General features: G+C 56.4%; 1 protein-coding gene across 4 annotated transcripts in view; it reads right to left on the reverse strand.

Moving 5' to 3' along the window:
• Nucleotides 1-12,268, reverse strand: part of MLLT6 (MLLT6, PHD finger containing) — a 45,298-nt gene that overhangs the window by 17,863 nt on the left and 15,167 nt on the right. For all 4 annotated transcript variants that reach the window (XM_066981421.1, XM_066981420.1, XM_048050829.2 and 1 more), the window contains one exon: nucleotides 5,051-5,149. In XM_066981421.1, the coding sequence (XP_066837522.1) occupies nucleotides 5,051-5,149 (99 nt within the window). The remainder of the gene's footprint in view (nucleotides 1-5,050; nucleotides 5,150-12,268) is intronic.

A 12,268-nucleotide genomic window follows, 5' to 3' on the forward strand; every position in this document is an offset into this window, starting at 1 on the left:
GGGAAACCGAAACCGCCCTAAATCACTTCCCCTCCCTGTGCCTCTGGTTCTTCCCCCCTTTGCTCCGTGGAGCCTGCAAGCTCTGTGTGGCACTGCAGCCTTCCAGGAGACACACGAGAACTGCCAAGCACAACACGGCCGTGATTTGAAGGGGAGGGGCCCGCTACCTTAATGCCAATATTAATAATAGTAACGAGGGCTGCAATCCCGTCAGCTCCCTAAGGAAGCAGATTCTCCAGCTCAGGGCTGCTGCCTAGAGGAGGCAGGGCCGGAGAAACCTGCGTGCTGGCTGCTTACGTTGGACATACACAGAGGTCTGAAGGTCCAGACCTTTGGCTTTTCTCCAGCCCGGAAAACTGTACGTATGTGTGCATGTGCAGAAACGCCGACGTTCTGTGTGTTTTGCAAACAGGTGTGCATGGGGGAGTGCGGGCTGCAGAGAAAAAAAAACAGGGAAGCACTGAGGAAGCGAGAGCTCCCTTTCAAAATGAGGCAGCGGTTGCATTTTGAAGCTCTGTTTTAAGCAGCCGAGTAAAAAACGTCATCGGAACGAGCCTGCTGCCCCAGCTGGAGGTGAGAGGCTGGCGGGGAAACTCCTGCCTTCACCCCTGAGCCGGGAGAAGTGAAGCCAAAGTCGCGCGGGCACCCGAGCACAGGCATGCACGCACCTCCTCCCCCCGGCACTCGCTGTCCCCCGAGGGGCCGTACCTGTTTCCCGGCCTCTCTGTGACACTGTGCGGCACCCAAGCTCTTCATTCATTAATTTATTTATGGGAAATCAGAAGAGCATCTCTTTGCCTCCTGATTGGCGGGGCGAGCTCCTAGAGGGAACCACTGACGAAATGCAGAAGGGGTGGGGGAGGCCGGTGCAGCCTCGAAAACACAGAGCTGCTTTGCCCTGGATTAAACTACTGGCGAGGGGAAGCAGGGAGGACGCGAACAAGGAACAATGCGACGAGAGCAGGAGCTCCTCCAGCCCACGCGGCACAGAGCGATGTGCTGAAGCAGCCACCCAGGCAGACCAGACCGTAAGCATCAGCTGCCTTCCCCGGCCAGATCGCTCGGTAGAGGTCAAATGAGTCTGCAAGGATCTTCAGGCAAAGCGCTCGTACGAGCTACGGCGTCTGTATCCAAGCCACTGGCAAGCCTGACCATGTCAGCAGCGAGATCAGGCAGCGCTGTGCTGCCGCTGGTCTTTATAGGTAGGGACCGGAGGCACAGATGGGCTGGAGACCGCATCTTTAACTCCCTGATGTCCCTGGTAAATTCACACTCATGTCAGGACAAGGGATGCTAGAAGGCTCAGGGATGCTTGCTGCGAATGTCCATGCTGAGACACGCTCTGATAGCAGGGGGAAGCGGCGGCCTCCCCCCCCCAAGCCCCTACCCCATCACCGCTACTGGATTTGCCCGAGCAAAGCGCGGTGCAGAGGTTCCCGGGATCTGTCAGCCCCAGGCCTGCCAGTAGACGCCGAGAGCTCAAATAACAGTGGGAAACCTGGAAAGCCTCCCCGCCTCCGGTGGCGGCTGCAGCCGCAGCCCTTGGCCCCGCTGCGCTCCCTCTCCCAGCACCTGATGGGGGGTGGGTGCGGGGAGCCCTTGGCATCCGCGGCTTCAATTACAAAACCCAGAGCGAGCCAGATGTTGCGGCCCAAAACACGTAGCATGTGCGAGTGTGTGTCAACAAGTGATCGTGATGTCTACAGCTGGCAGAAGGAGGCAGCTGGGGTGGCTTGCGATCCCGCAGATTTACTGCGAGCGCAACGGAGAGCGGCAGGACGGCTCCCCGGCGGCGTCGCGGGGGGAGAGGGGAGGCTCGGTGCGTGCCGCTCGGTGTGCTCGCTAACACGGACGGCCAGCGGCGAGCTCCAGCTCCGAGGACAGACCCCGAGCACAAACCCTGAGCACAGACCCCAAGCACAGACCCCGAGCACAGGAACCGCCTGCAGAACGCGCCTGGCAGCGTGCGACTGCAGAGCCGGGGCAGCCCTGGCTGCCAAGGCTTGCTGGTGAGCCTCATTGCTCTTCCCCTGGCAAGAAACCCTGCTCTGCCCCAGGCCTTCCCCATGAATGCCATCTTTCCAAGAGGCTTTTCAAAAAGCATTACCAGTTGGCAGCACTTCGGGGTTTTTGGATGGACCACATGAAATAGCTAGGAGCTATTACAGCCAGACACCATTACACAGAGGGGATGCTTTCTGCTTCCCTCCCACTCCCCAAAAAGTCTGCAGGAGCTGCAGGCAGCCAGCACGACAACAAACGAGAGTCTACATCCAGCACAAACCTACTCTCTGCAAACCCCCCTCATCCGTCCAAAAGCCCTAGCCCAGGAGCACCTCTGGGGGATTTTCAGTCCATCTGCTCTCTTGCAGGGATGCTCCTGTGCCCCACGAGCAAGATCTGCTCCTCTTTGAGAGCAACGGCAATGGCGTCGCCTGAGGACACTTTTCAGAGGCAGGAGGAGAGCTCAGAAGAGGTCTTACGAAAAGTCATTTATGTGCTGTGAATTCACACCCTAGTTTCACTTTCCGGTGTAGATGAGAGCTGAGGCCACCGCTGTGTTTTCAGTGTGTTCATCCCCAAAACCAGAGTGAGGCAGTGAGAGCTCGTCACTGCACGGATGGGGCACGGAAGCCTGGTCAGGCCCAGGTGTCAGATATTAATGGCATTTAGGTTCCTAGAAGACGCAGGGAAGCACTTCAGTGAGACACTCAAAACTCTGGCAGAAATCAGAAGCCTAGCACAACTGATTTCAAGAGGAAACCACATCAAAGGATCTTCTTCATCACTAAACGGTTCAAGAGGGGAGCACAGGGTGGACGCCATGGCAGGTGAAAATTGGAATTGAAAAGTAAATCTGGATTGCAAAGTTAAAGAAAAATGGGAACCCAGAGGCGGCGTTGCCTGAGGGAGTGAGGAAGTGGGATACGATGGCACAAGAGGGACTAGCAGTGCTGTTCGGCACAGCCACACCACCAGTGTCAGCTTTGGTTTTGCCGCGTGTACCCTACCCGCCCCCCAGCACACTCTGCTGGGACGAGCAGCGCTAAGCTACAACCCAGAAAGGACAAAGATGGCTTGGGCTTCAAAGAGGAAACTGTCTGGACATAGTACATTAACACACTAATGTATTCTCAGAGCTTTACGTTAGTCTAACCACTGCAATGCTGCGCTGGTGCAAGCATCCAGAAAGCCTCACACAACCACCCCGAGGGGTTTGTGCAGGGTGCTTTTTGGTAACAGAGAGCTCGAACAATGCTTTGAGAAACTATGCACAAAAATGCAAGGGAAATGCATTCTTTGTTATGAGGATTAATAATAACTCCCTAGGGAAACACTAAAACCCTGTCACTCCAGCACAGCTACAGTAATTAGGATCTCCTGAATTTTAGCTTACAAAGAGTTGAAAGCTGCCTGTAAAACTGAATTGCACCCTTCCCTCCTCATTTATAAAGGTCTGGCAGGGCTTTGGAGGAGACAGTGGGTAAGTGCCTAACAACCACTCTAGCTGGCCAAGAGTCAGGGTTTGGATTTCAGTTTAGTTTGAAAATAATCTTCGTAGGCCATCAGCTCCCGACAGCTCTGTTCACTGGGTCAATCTGCTGTTCCCAAAAGCCAGAGCTGAGCTGCCTCGACACAGGTACAGGTACGTCAGGGGTGGTTGCAGCTCGAAGCTAGTCCTCCGTTCTGTCCCGCTGCAGCTTTCTGCTTCTCCCAGCCTAGGGCCGCCTTCGCCATTTCAGCTCTCACCTGCATCTCCTCCCTGCTTCCACGCTTGGCCTCACACAGAAGATAGAAAAACCACTCCAGTCCTAACCCAGAACAACCCCATGCGGATCAGCAGGAGCTTTCCTTCTTCCAGACCGTCCCTGCAGCACTTCTCACACTTGCAGACACTGCTAGCCTGTGAATTTTCAGTTTCACAAGGCAGCCCTGCCACGTATCGGGCACACGAGCCTTTCCAAGTAGCATTTCTGTGCCCAAAAGGACATTCCAGGGACATGTTATCTATTTATTCTAGCAGGAGCTTGGCCCTAATCATAGGCTCACTTACACCAGAACAGCCCTGCTGAGGAGCTGCATTAATTTCTTTTCCCACTACAGCGAGGAGGGCACAACTCCAAAGGTCCACGCGCTGGAGTAACCTCGCTTGTTCCCTGACACTGAAAAACTGCAATCTTGGCCTTCACCTTGTTGCATGCAAGCTTGAGGCAAGTTCCACTGTGTCTATTCTGCTTTACTGGAGTTTGGATCTGGCACGAATTACAGAAAGCTCAGGGCTGTCCTGATTTACAGCCAGGTGCCAGAGCCGACGTCGGCAGCACAGCTCCAGCAGTGAAGAGCAGAAACCCACTGACATCCTGACTCTGCCCCACCAGCCCCGGGCACTGAGCAGACTCTGGGCAGACAAACCTTCCTTCTTCTTACCTCAGGAGCAAAACAGCTCCACCACACTGTGCCTGTCTGCCTTAATTTTCCCGAAATGGAGGAACTAAACGGGACCCAGCCTCCTGTTGTCTCACACAGTAAAGCGACCCCTACTATGCACTTTGAAGATCTTCATGCGCGTGTAAGATTGTCTGGTTTTCCCCCTAGCTCTATCAGTTTGTCTAATAAAGGACAACACCACCTCCCACAAGCTTGCCTTGCTTACCTACCTGCCTGAGCTGTTTACTATGTGGCAGTAGAAAAGGCCAAAGCACGGCTATTTATCTATTCTGCGAGAGCTTTAAATCTGAACATCTGCTGCAGAACAGGCTGGCACTTACAGCTCAGTCACTTGGGAGTTCAGCTCCGTGATTGTGTCGTCAGTGCTGACAGAAATCAAGACAGCTGCCGCGTTAAATTCCCAAGGCGGGCGTTGAGGTGGGGAGTCAGGCAGAGAGAGTGAGAACGTGACGAATCGGGAATCGAAATAAGTGGACAAAAGCTCTTTCTCTCCTCTTCTGCACCATCCTTCCCACTTCCTCGGAGAGCCAGCCTTGGTGGCTTCCTCCTACCCTCTCTCCCCACCCCGCGTTCACACGCTCGCATCCTGCGGGTTTGGTACCTTTTCTGCAGCGACGGGCACTGAGGCTGGCGTAAGGCTGGTGGGAGACTCCGGACGTTTTTTGTGCTTCTGTTTAGGTCTTTCCTTGTCCTTACGACTCTGCAAAAGAAATCAGAGAATACTGGAAGGCTCTTTTCCTCTGCTGAGAATAGCAGTTGTAAGGGAAAAGAAAGGAGGGTGTGTAGGGGTGGATTTACAACCATACATTCATATTCCTCTTCCCTTCTCCACCCATCCACAAGAGCCCAGTATCCCTTCCCCCACGCCCCAGCTTCTGGCTGGGAGCGTCCCACTATCTCTGCCCCAGCTGCAGCCAACATCTGGAGCGCAGAATATCAACAGAAGCCCCTGAATCAGTTTATGGTAAGATGATAGGGAAGGATTTAACAAGCTCTGGCTGATTTCAAGAAACCTGAGCTTTCCTCTTGCTATTTCCCCAAAGGGGCTCTGTGCCCCCTTATCCTCGCTCTCCCCCTTCTTCAAAGGTTTCTCAGATACACCCTGTACAGCCAACGGAAGGATCCTGACTTCAGCACGTGTTGCACGTGCACAGGTAGAGAGATCAGTCAGTGGAGATCTCAGAAACTACGCCTGAATCTAACCCAGAGATCCTCCCCACCTCCTCTCCCAGCAGAGAACAGCTGGGCTGGGTCCATCTCTGCTAACTGGAGCCAGGCTAGTTAGATTGATTTCTTCATCCTGTTTTTTCTCTCACTAAAACCCCCGAAAGATGGGATTCTTCAAATTGCAAACCAAGGAAAAATTGTGGCCTGAGAAACACGGAGTGCTGCCCACCCTGCTGTTACAGTCTCCCGGGGAACGGACTGTAACCGAAGGGGCTATTCTTGTGTCCCGCTATCTGTGTGTTTATGCTAAAACCAAGATGTTTTCAGGGAACGGACTGAAAACGTAAGCCTGTGACAGGCCATGGCTCCCCCTGAAGTCAGTGGGGGCTGCGGATGGCCAAGCCGGCTGGCAGACAGGATGGCAGGACAGGACAGCGTGCTCCATCACACGTTCCTGCTTCCTCACGGTCTTCCTCAGCCGCATGCTCCTGTAGGGACAAACCTGGCCGACACCAGGAGCTTTTCTGTGCTACCGCTGTCAGCTAAAGGCACGGCCTGCTTGGCTGAAGCTGCGGAAACTTTTGTGCTCAGTTCCAGCCTTGCCGGCGCGGTCACTGGTCTGCGGATCAAGAGATCTGCTGTCAGGCAAACACCTGGATGGGATGTACGGCTTAGAAAAATCCATCCTCTTGGTTTTTTTGGGGAAAAAAATGCCTGTTCTGGTGCTACTCCCTCACGAGGGTGCTTTAACCTAGAAGCTGAAGCCCTCGCTGTCCACCAAAGGTGTGTTCAGAGCAGGGCAGTCACACGGGAGTGCATCGACTCTGCAGGAGGATGCTGACTGCTTCCTCGTGCAGGCAAAGCCCCGAGGCTACGGCTGTCAGCACACGCCAGAGATGGGATGGTCGGAGGGAAGATGCAACTGCAGTAATGGATGAGCTCCACTGTGCGTTTTTTTTTTTTTGTTTGTTTTGTTTTTTGAGAGAGAAGCTAGTGGAATAAATAGCTTACAAACAATAAGCTAAATGAAAAAAAAAAGAGCAGGAGAAAAAAAAAAGGATCAGGAGAAAAAGGCTAGAGCAGGTGGGCGCGAAGTCATGCAGAGGTGAAGCAAAAGCACTCCAGAAAGCGGCACCTTCCAGCGCGGGCTTGGCCGAGTTCTCAGTGCCCTTGAACAGGAGGCCCGCCTGCAGCCACCAGCGACCCTGCCGGCGTAAATCCGCCACGAGGCCACAGCAGCTTTCTCTGGGATGAGCTGGCGGAAGAGGGAGGCAAATCCAGCTAAAGCCTCGCTGCTCTTGCTGAGTGCCCGACCGAGCACTAGCAACGCTGCCGGTAGCCGTCATTTTATCACCGGACTCCTGGTGTTCGTCGTATCTGTTAAAGCCTCAGTTCCTGGAGCTACAGCACTGTACAAGGATCTCTGTTCTCTTTTTTCCCCTTTCTTCAGCACACATTTACAGCTTTGGCAGTGAATAAGAAAAGCTTGAGAATGTGATTTCTACAAGCTAAGTGCCAAAACACAAATTTAAATGAAATCTTGACTAAATCTCACGATGTTTTAAATACTTGGGGCTTCTCATGCTATAAATACTTCCCAAGTCTCGTGGGCTATCTAGGACAGGGAGATGGGGAAGCTGTGGCGCAGAGTTACGCCTGTCGCAGGCTACGTGCCTCTCAGTGGCAGGGCTGGGACCGGTTGTTCGTTATCCACCAGCAGGAACAATTTGCACTCACTTGGTAGCACGCAGCAGAGAATTTCGACGAGCTCAGGAGAGCTTCTTCATATCCGCATCTCGTTTCACAAAAGGAGAAAGCAGGGCACATGGGATGAGAGAACTTGCAACGATTTCACCGAGAGCCATCCAAAAATTCAGGCAGAGAAGGCAGGCACCCGCCCCATGGGACGCGCGGTCACCCACTTGCACGTGCTGCCAGAGCCATGCACAGAAGAGAGAAATGGAAGCAGGAGCCAGATCCTCACCGCAATACGTTTTGCCAAATAACTGCACAAACTCGGGTCCTTCAACCCCCTGAATGCCACTGAGCTCATTCTCGTCTTCTGAGCCCCAAACGCATTTCGATCATAAAGGTGCGACAGGCGGGACTAAAACATGATGCTGCAAACGCTAACGGGACAGCCCTGGAATCGTTTAACTTCACATATCAAAGCCAAGAGGAGACAAAAGAGAGCCAAGCCACTCTGGCTAATGACAAGGAACCTCCACACCTACACACACACGGGCGGGGAAAGGCAGGAACGTCCTGGCTGCCACCACCGCGAACCATAAAACCTCCCCCGGCTTCACTGTGATGGCAGCAGCCGAACTCACATCCTCCAGCTTCAAAATCCTGGCCGCCTGCTGTCTGAAAAAGCTCTCCTCGCTGTCGGCAGTGCAGAGCCTACACCCGCTAACTGAGCAGTCCCCTGGCTGTATGTAGGAGTGCGGACATATGTACGTATTCAGCAAGAAGCCAGCCTGCACAATAGGGACCAGATTTCTGGAACCCTCCGCTCCCATTCAGATGCTCGGATAAACGATCAGGTTTTCCAGAACGCTGGGTACTGAGCTCTTTTGAAGATCTTGCCCTGGCTCCATGTGCTGAGCAACTGCACTTTGAACTATGCAGGAAATCTGTCCCGCAGAGCCCGGCTTTCGTGCTCTGCTCAAAGGGCTGCGCTGCTCCCAGAACCGCCGCAGCCTGCCGGGGAGCCGACCTGCGCCCCTGGCTCCGCGCCGCCGCACGCAGCCCCCCCGGCCGTGCCCGCCGCGCACCTTGCTCCTCTGCCGTGCCTACCCCGCACCTCTCCTCACCCCGCAGCACCTCCTCGTGCGGGCCCCGTGCAGCTCCTGCAGAAACCCACAGGGCCTGGAGCCCGGGAGCTCGCAGTCCGCAGCCCCCAAGCTTTGCAGAGGCCGGGTGCTCGCTGCCTCTGCGCACCCGGCAGGACCCTTCTGCCAGCTCCAGTTACTCTCTAACACTTTTGGGACCTCGGGCAACAGGATTTGACATCTTCTTCAGTATCACTGGAGAAGTGCAGTGCCCTGGGCTAAGCGGGCAGGACAATTAATGCCCTGGGCCATAGGGGCAGGACAATTAATGCCCTGGGCCATAGGGGCAGGACAATTAGTGCTTTACCCGCTGGAGGTTCTGCACAGGGGCCGGGCTGCCCCCAGACCAAGGTGCAGGTGGGAAGGCGATGCCAGCTGCCCGCAGGGACCGAAGCCCTGGGTCGGTCCTGGGGCTCAGTCCCTCCTGGCTCTCCTGCCCGTGTTGACACGCTCTAAGACAACCCGGGGCGTTCCCCGGCTCGCACCAGCGGCTTTTTAAACGTGTGGGTTCTCTCCAGGAACTGGAAGGCTTCAAATGCTTCCTGCACGAGCCGCAGGGTGCAAACGGAGAGGGGAGGGCGGGAGGAGAGGAGGGAAGCAGCACCGGCCCCTGCATGTCAAGTGACCCTCCCCACCTGGCTTTTCTGGGCCCAGAACTTTGCCTGGAAGCAAGCCGAAGCAGGACTCAGGGGAGGAGGAGGAAGCAGGGAGGACGCACTGGGCACAGGAAACCTTTCGCCGCCCCCGTCCCATCTTTGCAGGCAAAAGCCGAGCCCTACCTTGCAGCCGCTCGGCGCTCCCTGCAGCAGGCGGGCCGGCTGGGCGAGCTGCGGTCTGCAGGGAACATGAACCTGCCCCCAGCAACAAACTTGATGGAAAACAAACGCTCTCCATGCAGGGCTGAGCAGCTGGGGCTTGGCATGTGGGCACGGAGCAGGCCAGGCCTGCGGCGGGGGGAGCGTGGCCGCATCGGGGGCGTGCCAGCGCCACAATCTCCCTTCGAGCTCCCCAGCGCAGGAGGAATGAAACAGGATCTCCGGCTGCCAAAAAGGGTTGTGCACAGCTCCTCTTGCTCCCCCCACCGCCGTCTCCCCTTCCCTGAGCCCCCCTCTTCTAAGCTGCTGGACACCAGCAGTTGGATCATTAAAAGTAGATTGGGCAGGGGAAGGAGGGAGGGCAGAGCCAGGAGCTGGGAAGAGCCAAGCGGGCTCTGCTGCTCCCTCCCTCTTTCCCAGGCTCTCTGCACTCCCTGCCCGGAGAAGGAGGAGAAGGAGGAGGAGGAGGAGGAGGCGGCGGCCTGGCTCTGGGCTGCAGCCATGGCAGCCGCAGCGAGGAGGAAGGCAGCACCGGGCAGAGGGGCACCAAACCCCTGCCTGCAGCCTCGCTCACACTCAGGATTTTGCAGGTTTGCTTTGAGCCGCCCCGAGGGGATGAGTTTTTACACAAGGACGCGTGGCCAGCCCTCGCTGGGCTTTGCGCCGTGATAACTTATCACTGCACCCCGGCTAACTGAAGGACTGGCTGGGGCTGGCTAAGCACCTGCACGACAAGAGGCCCCAGCAAGCCAGGCAAGGATGCTACAAAGCAAGGCTACTGTGGCTAGATCTGACCGATTAGAGCAGATCTCGGTTCAGTACTCCCTCCCCAAAAAGCTGTGCTGGTCTCGCAAGCAGCCATCTGCATCCCGATCGGAAAAAAACGTCCGCTTGGCTCCTCGGTGCCTGCGTGGAAACAAAGCTCCGAGAGGCAGACCTGCACCACCAGCTCGGAGGCAAGCACAAAGCCCCTCACAGAACCCAGCGGGTTTAGGTTTCAGCCCAGTACAACTTCTCCAGTGTGCTGAATTTCAGTGTGGCTCATTTCCTCTGCTGGCACCCGGGCTAGACAGACAGACAGACAGGCAGGCAGTGGGGAAGGGGGCTCTGCCATGCATCTGCTCAGCCACCAAGGGACTGGGGGCTGCAGGGAGAAGGGGGCAGGCCAGCCACAGGCCTGGTGTCCCCATAAAGTCCCCCCTGCAGCTAGGGAGGCAGTTCAGGAGCTCAAGGTGTGTTCCGGGACAGGGACCGCTCCTCCGTCCCCTATCCAAAATTAAAAAGTCCCCTGATTTTGCTCGTGGGTTCCACGCGCTCTCTAAGAACAACGCTGGATGAGGCCTCTCCTCGTGGGGTTTGTGCCTCAGGATGTCGCAGGGCTTCGGAGTCTGTGCTCACCCGCTGCTGGTGGGACAGACTTCATTCCACGGAGCGTGGTGATTTTTTTCTGTGCATTTCCAGCAGACAATATAGGTGACAGAACATCTGTACTTCATTCAACCCCTGTGCGTCACCCAGCGTTTTCTTGGTATTTAGCTATTGTTTTCTTTCTTTCTTTCTTCTTTCTTTTTTTAAACAAACCCTGCGAAGGCTCCCACAGAGTACAGCGCACACATTGCAATACCAAGCCCAAAGAAATAAATGGGTTTGGTTTCTCTAAGGCCTGGTATGTTCCGAGGAAAACCCAAAGCCTGGAGCTTTCCCATTTTCACGACAGCACAGAAGGAAATGCTTGGACTGGTATCATTTGTGCCTGCGAGGGGCGGGGGGATCCTGATGCTGGTTGCAGTCCCACATCACAATTGTCCCTTGTCCCGCAGAGAACAAGACTCCTCACAAATGCCAAGCTGCTTTACAGAAGGGCTTAGGAGTCCAAATCCTGAGTCTTTGCTGTCTTCCTGCTCCATTGAAGCCAGCGGGTTAAATCCGGCGCCCCTCACTTGGTCAGGTTTCCTCCGCCAAGCCTAAGAAAACAGCCAGAGCCCCGCGCTGGAAGGGAGCTGTCGGGCGCTGAGCTCCTCGTGCAGGGGGAGCCGGGAGCACCTGCAGCCCGGGGACTCGCTTTGCTCTGCCGGCGAGTGCTCAGCTCCCTAGCACCGCCTGCGGCTCTGCAGGATGGGACCGGCCGGCCGTGCAGCTGGACGGGCTCAAGACAAAACCGCTCCGCTTCTGGTCAGCGCAGCGGCGCGCCCAGTTCCCCTGAAACACGTGCAAGTCGATCGCGCACTGCCGGTCACGTACTGCGAAACCCTCTGGGAAGTCCAACCCCCTTCTCGGGCACCCCTTTAAAGTCTGCGTGCTCACACGGCCTCGCACACGTCCCTCCTGCACCCCAGCACCCCCCCCCCGGACCTGCAAACAGCCCAGCACCTCCGGCAGCCTTCCTCACCCTGCCCACGCAGCTCCTTTGCACACCTCGTGCCCCTCTCCGGGCCGACTCCCCCTCTGTAAGAGGAAGGAGAAGATCTTGCACTCGGCTGTGGCTGTGCCAAGCGACCCCAGCCCTGACAGGGCCCCCGCCGGACCCGCTGCTCAAAGCGCAACGAGCAGCCAGGAGGGGAGAGCAGCGAGGCAGCAGCGAGACGGAGTCTCTGCACGTTTGTGAGGAACCCAGAGGGTAACAATAGTGGCAAGCGCCACTGAGAAGCCTATACATAAACCCGCAGTCCTCCTGTTTTCGCTCTCCCCCTGGCGCTGACCTGCTTTCCAGCCAGAGCCGGGAAGCGGCGCTCCCCTGCCCTACCTGCCGGCCACGGGACCGCGCTCCCACCCTGCCACCAGAAGCTGCGCAAATATAGAAACCCGCTTCCAGCCCCCAGCCTTGGACCCGCACCGTCTGCCCGTTATAATTACAGCTGAGCTCTCAAATCCGCCGCCAATCACCCCGATCCTGCCCTCTCGCCGCCCCCTCCGCCTGCTAAAAATAACGCGTTCCAGCGCAGCGCCAACCTTGTGCCAAGCGCTGCTCCCGGCCCGCGGCACAGATGCTCTTTCTCCCTCCTC

Source organism: Anser cygnoides, chromosome 22 (assembly GCF_040182565.1).
Source record: "Anser cygnoides isolate HZ-2024a breed goose chromosome 22, Taihu_goose_T2T_genome, whole genome shotgun sequence".
Lineage (NCBI taxonomy): Eukaryota > Metazoa > Chordata > Aves > Anseriformes > Anatidae > Anser > Anser cygnoides.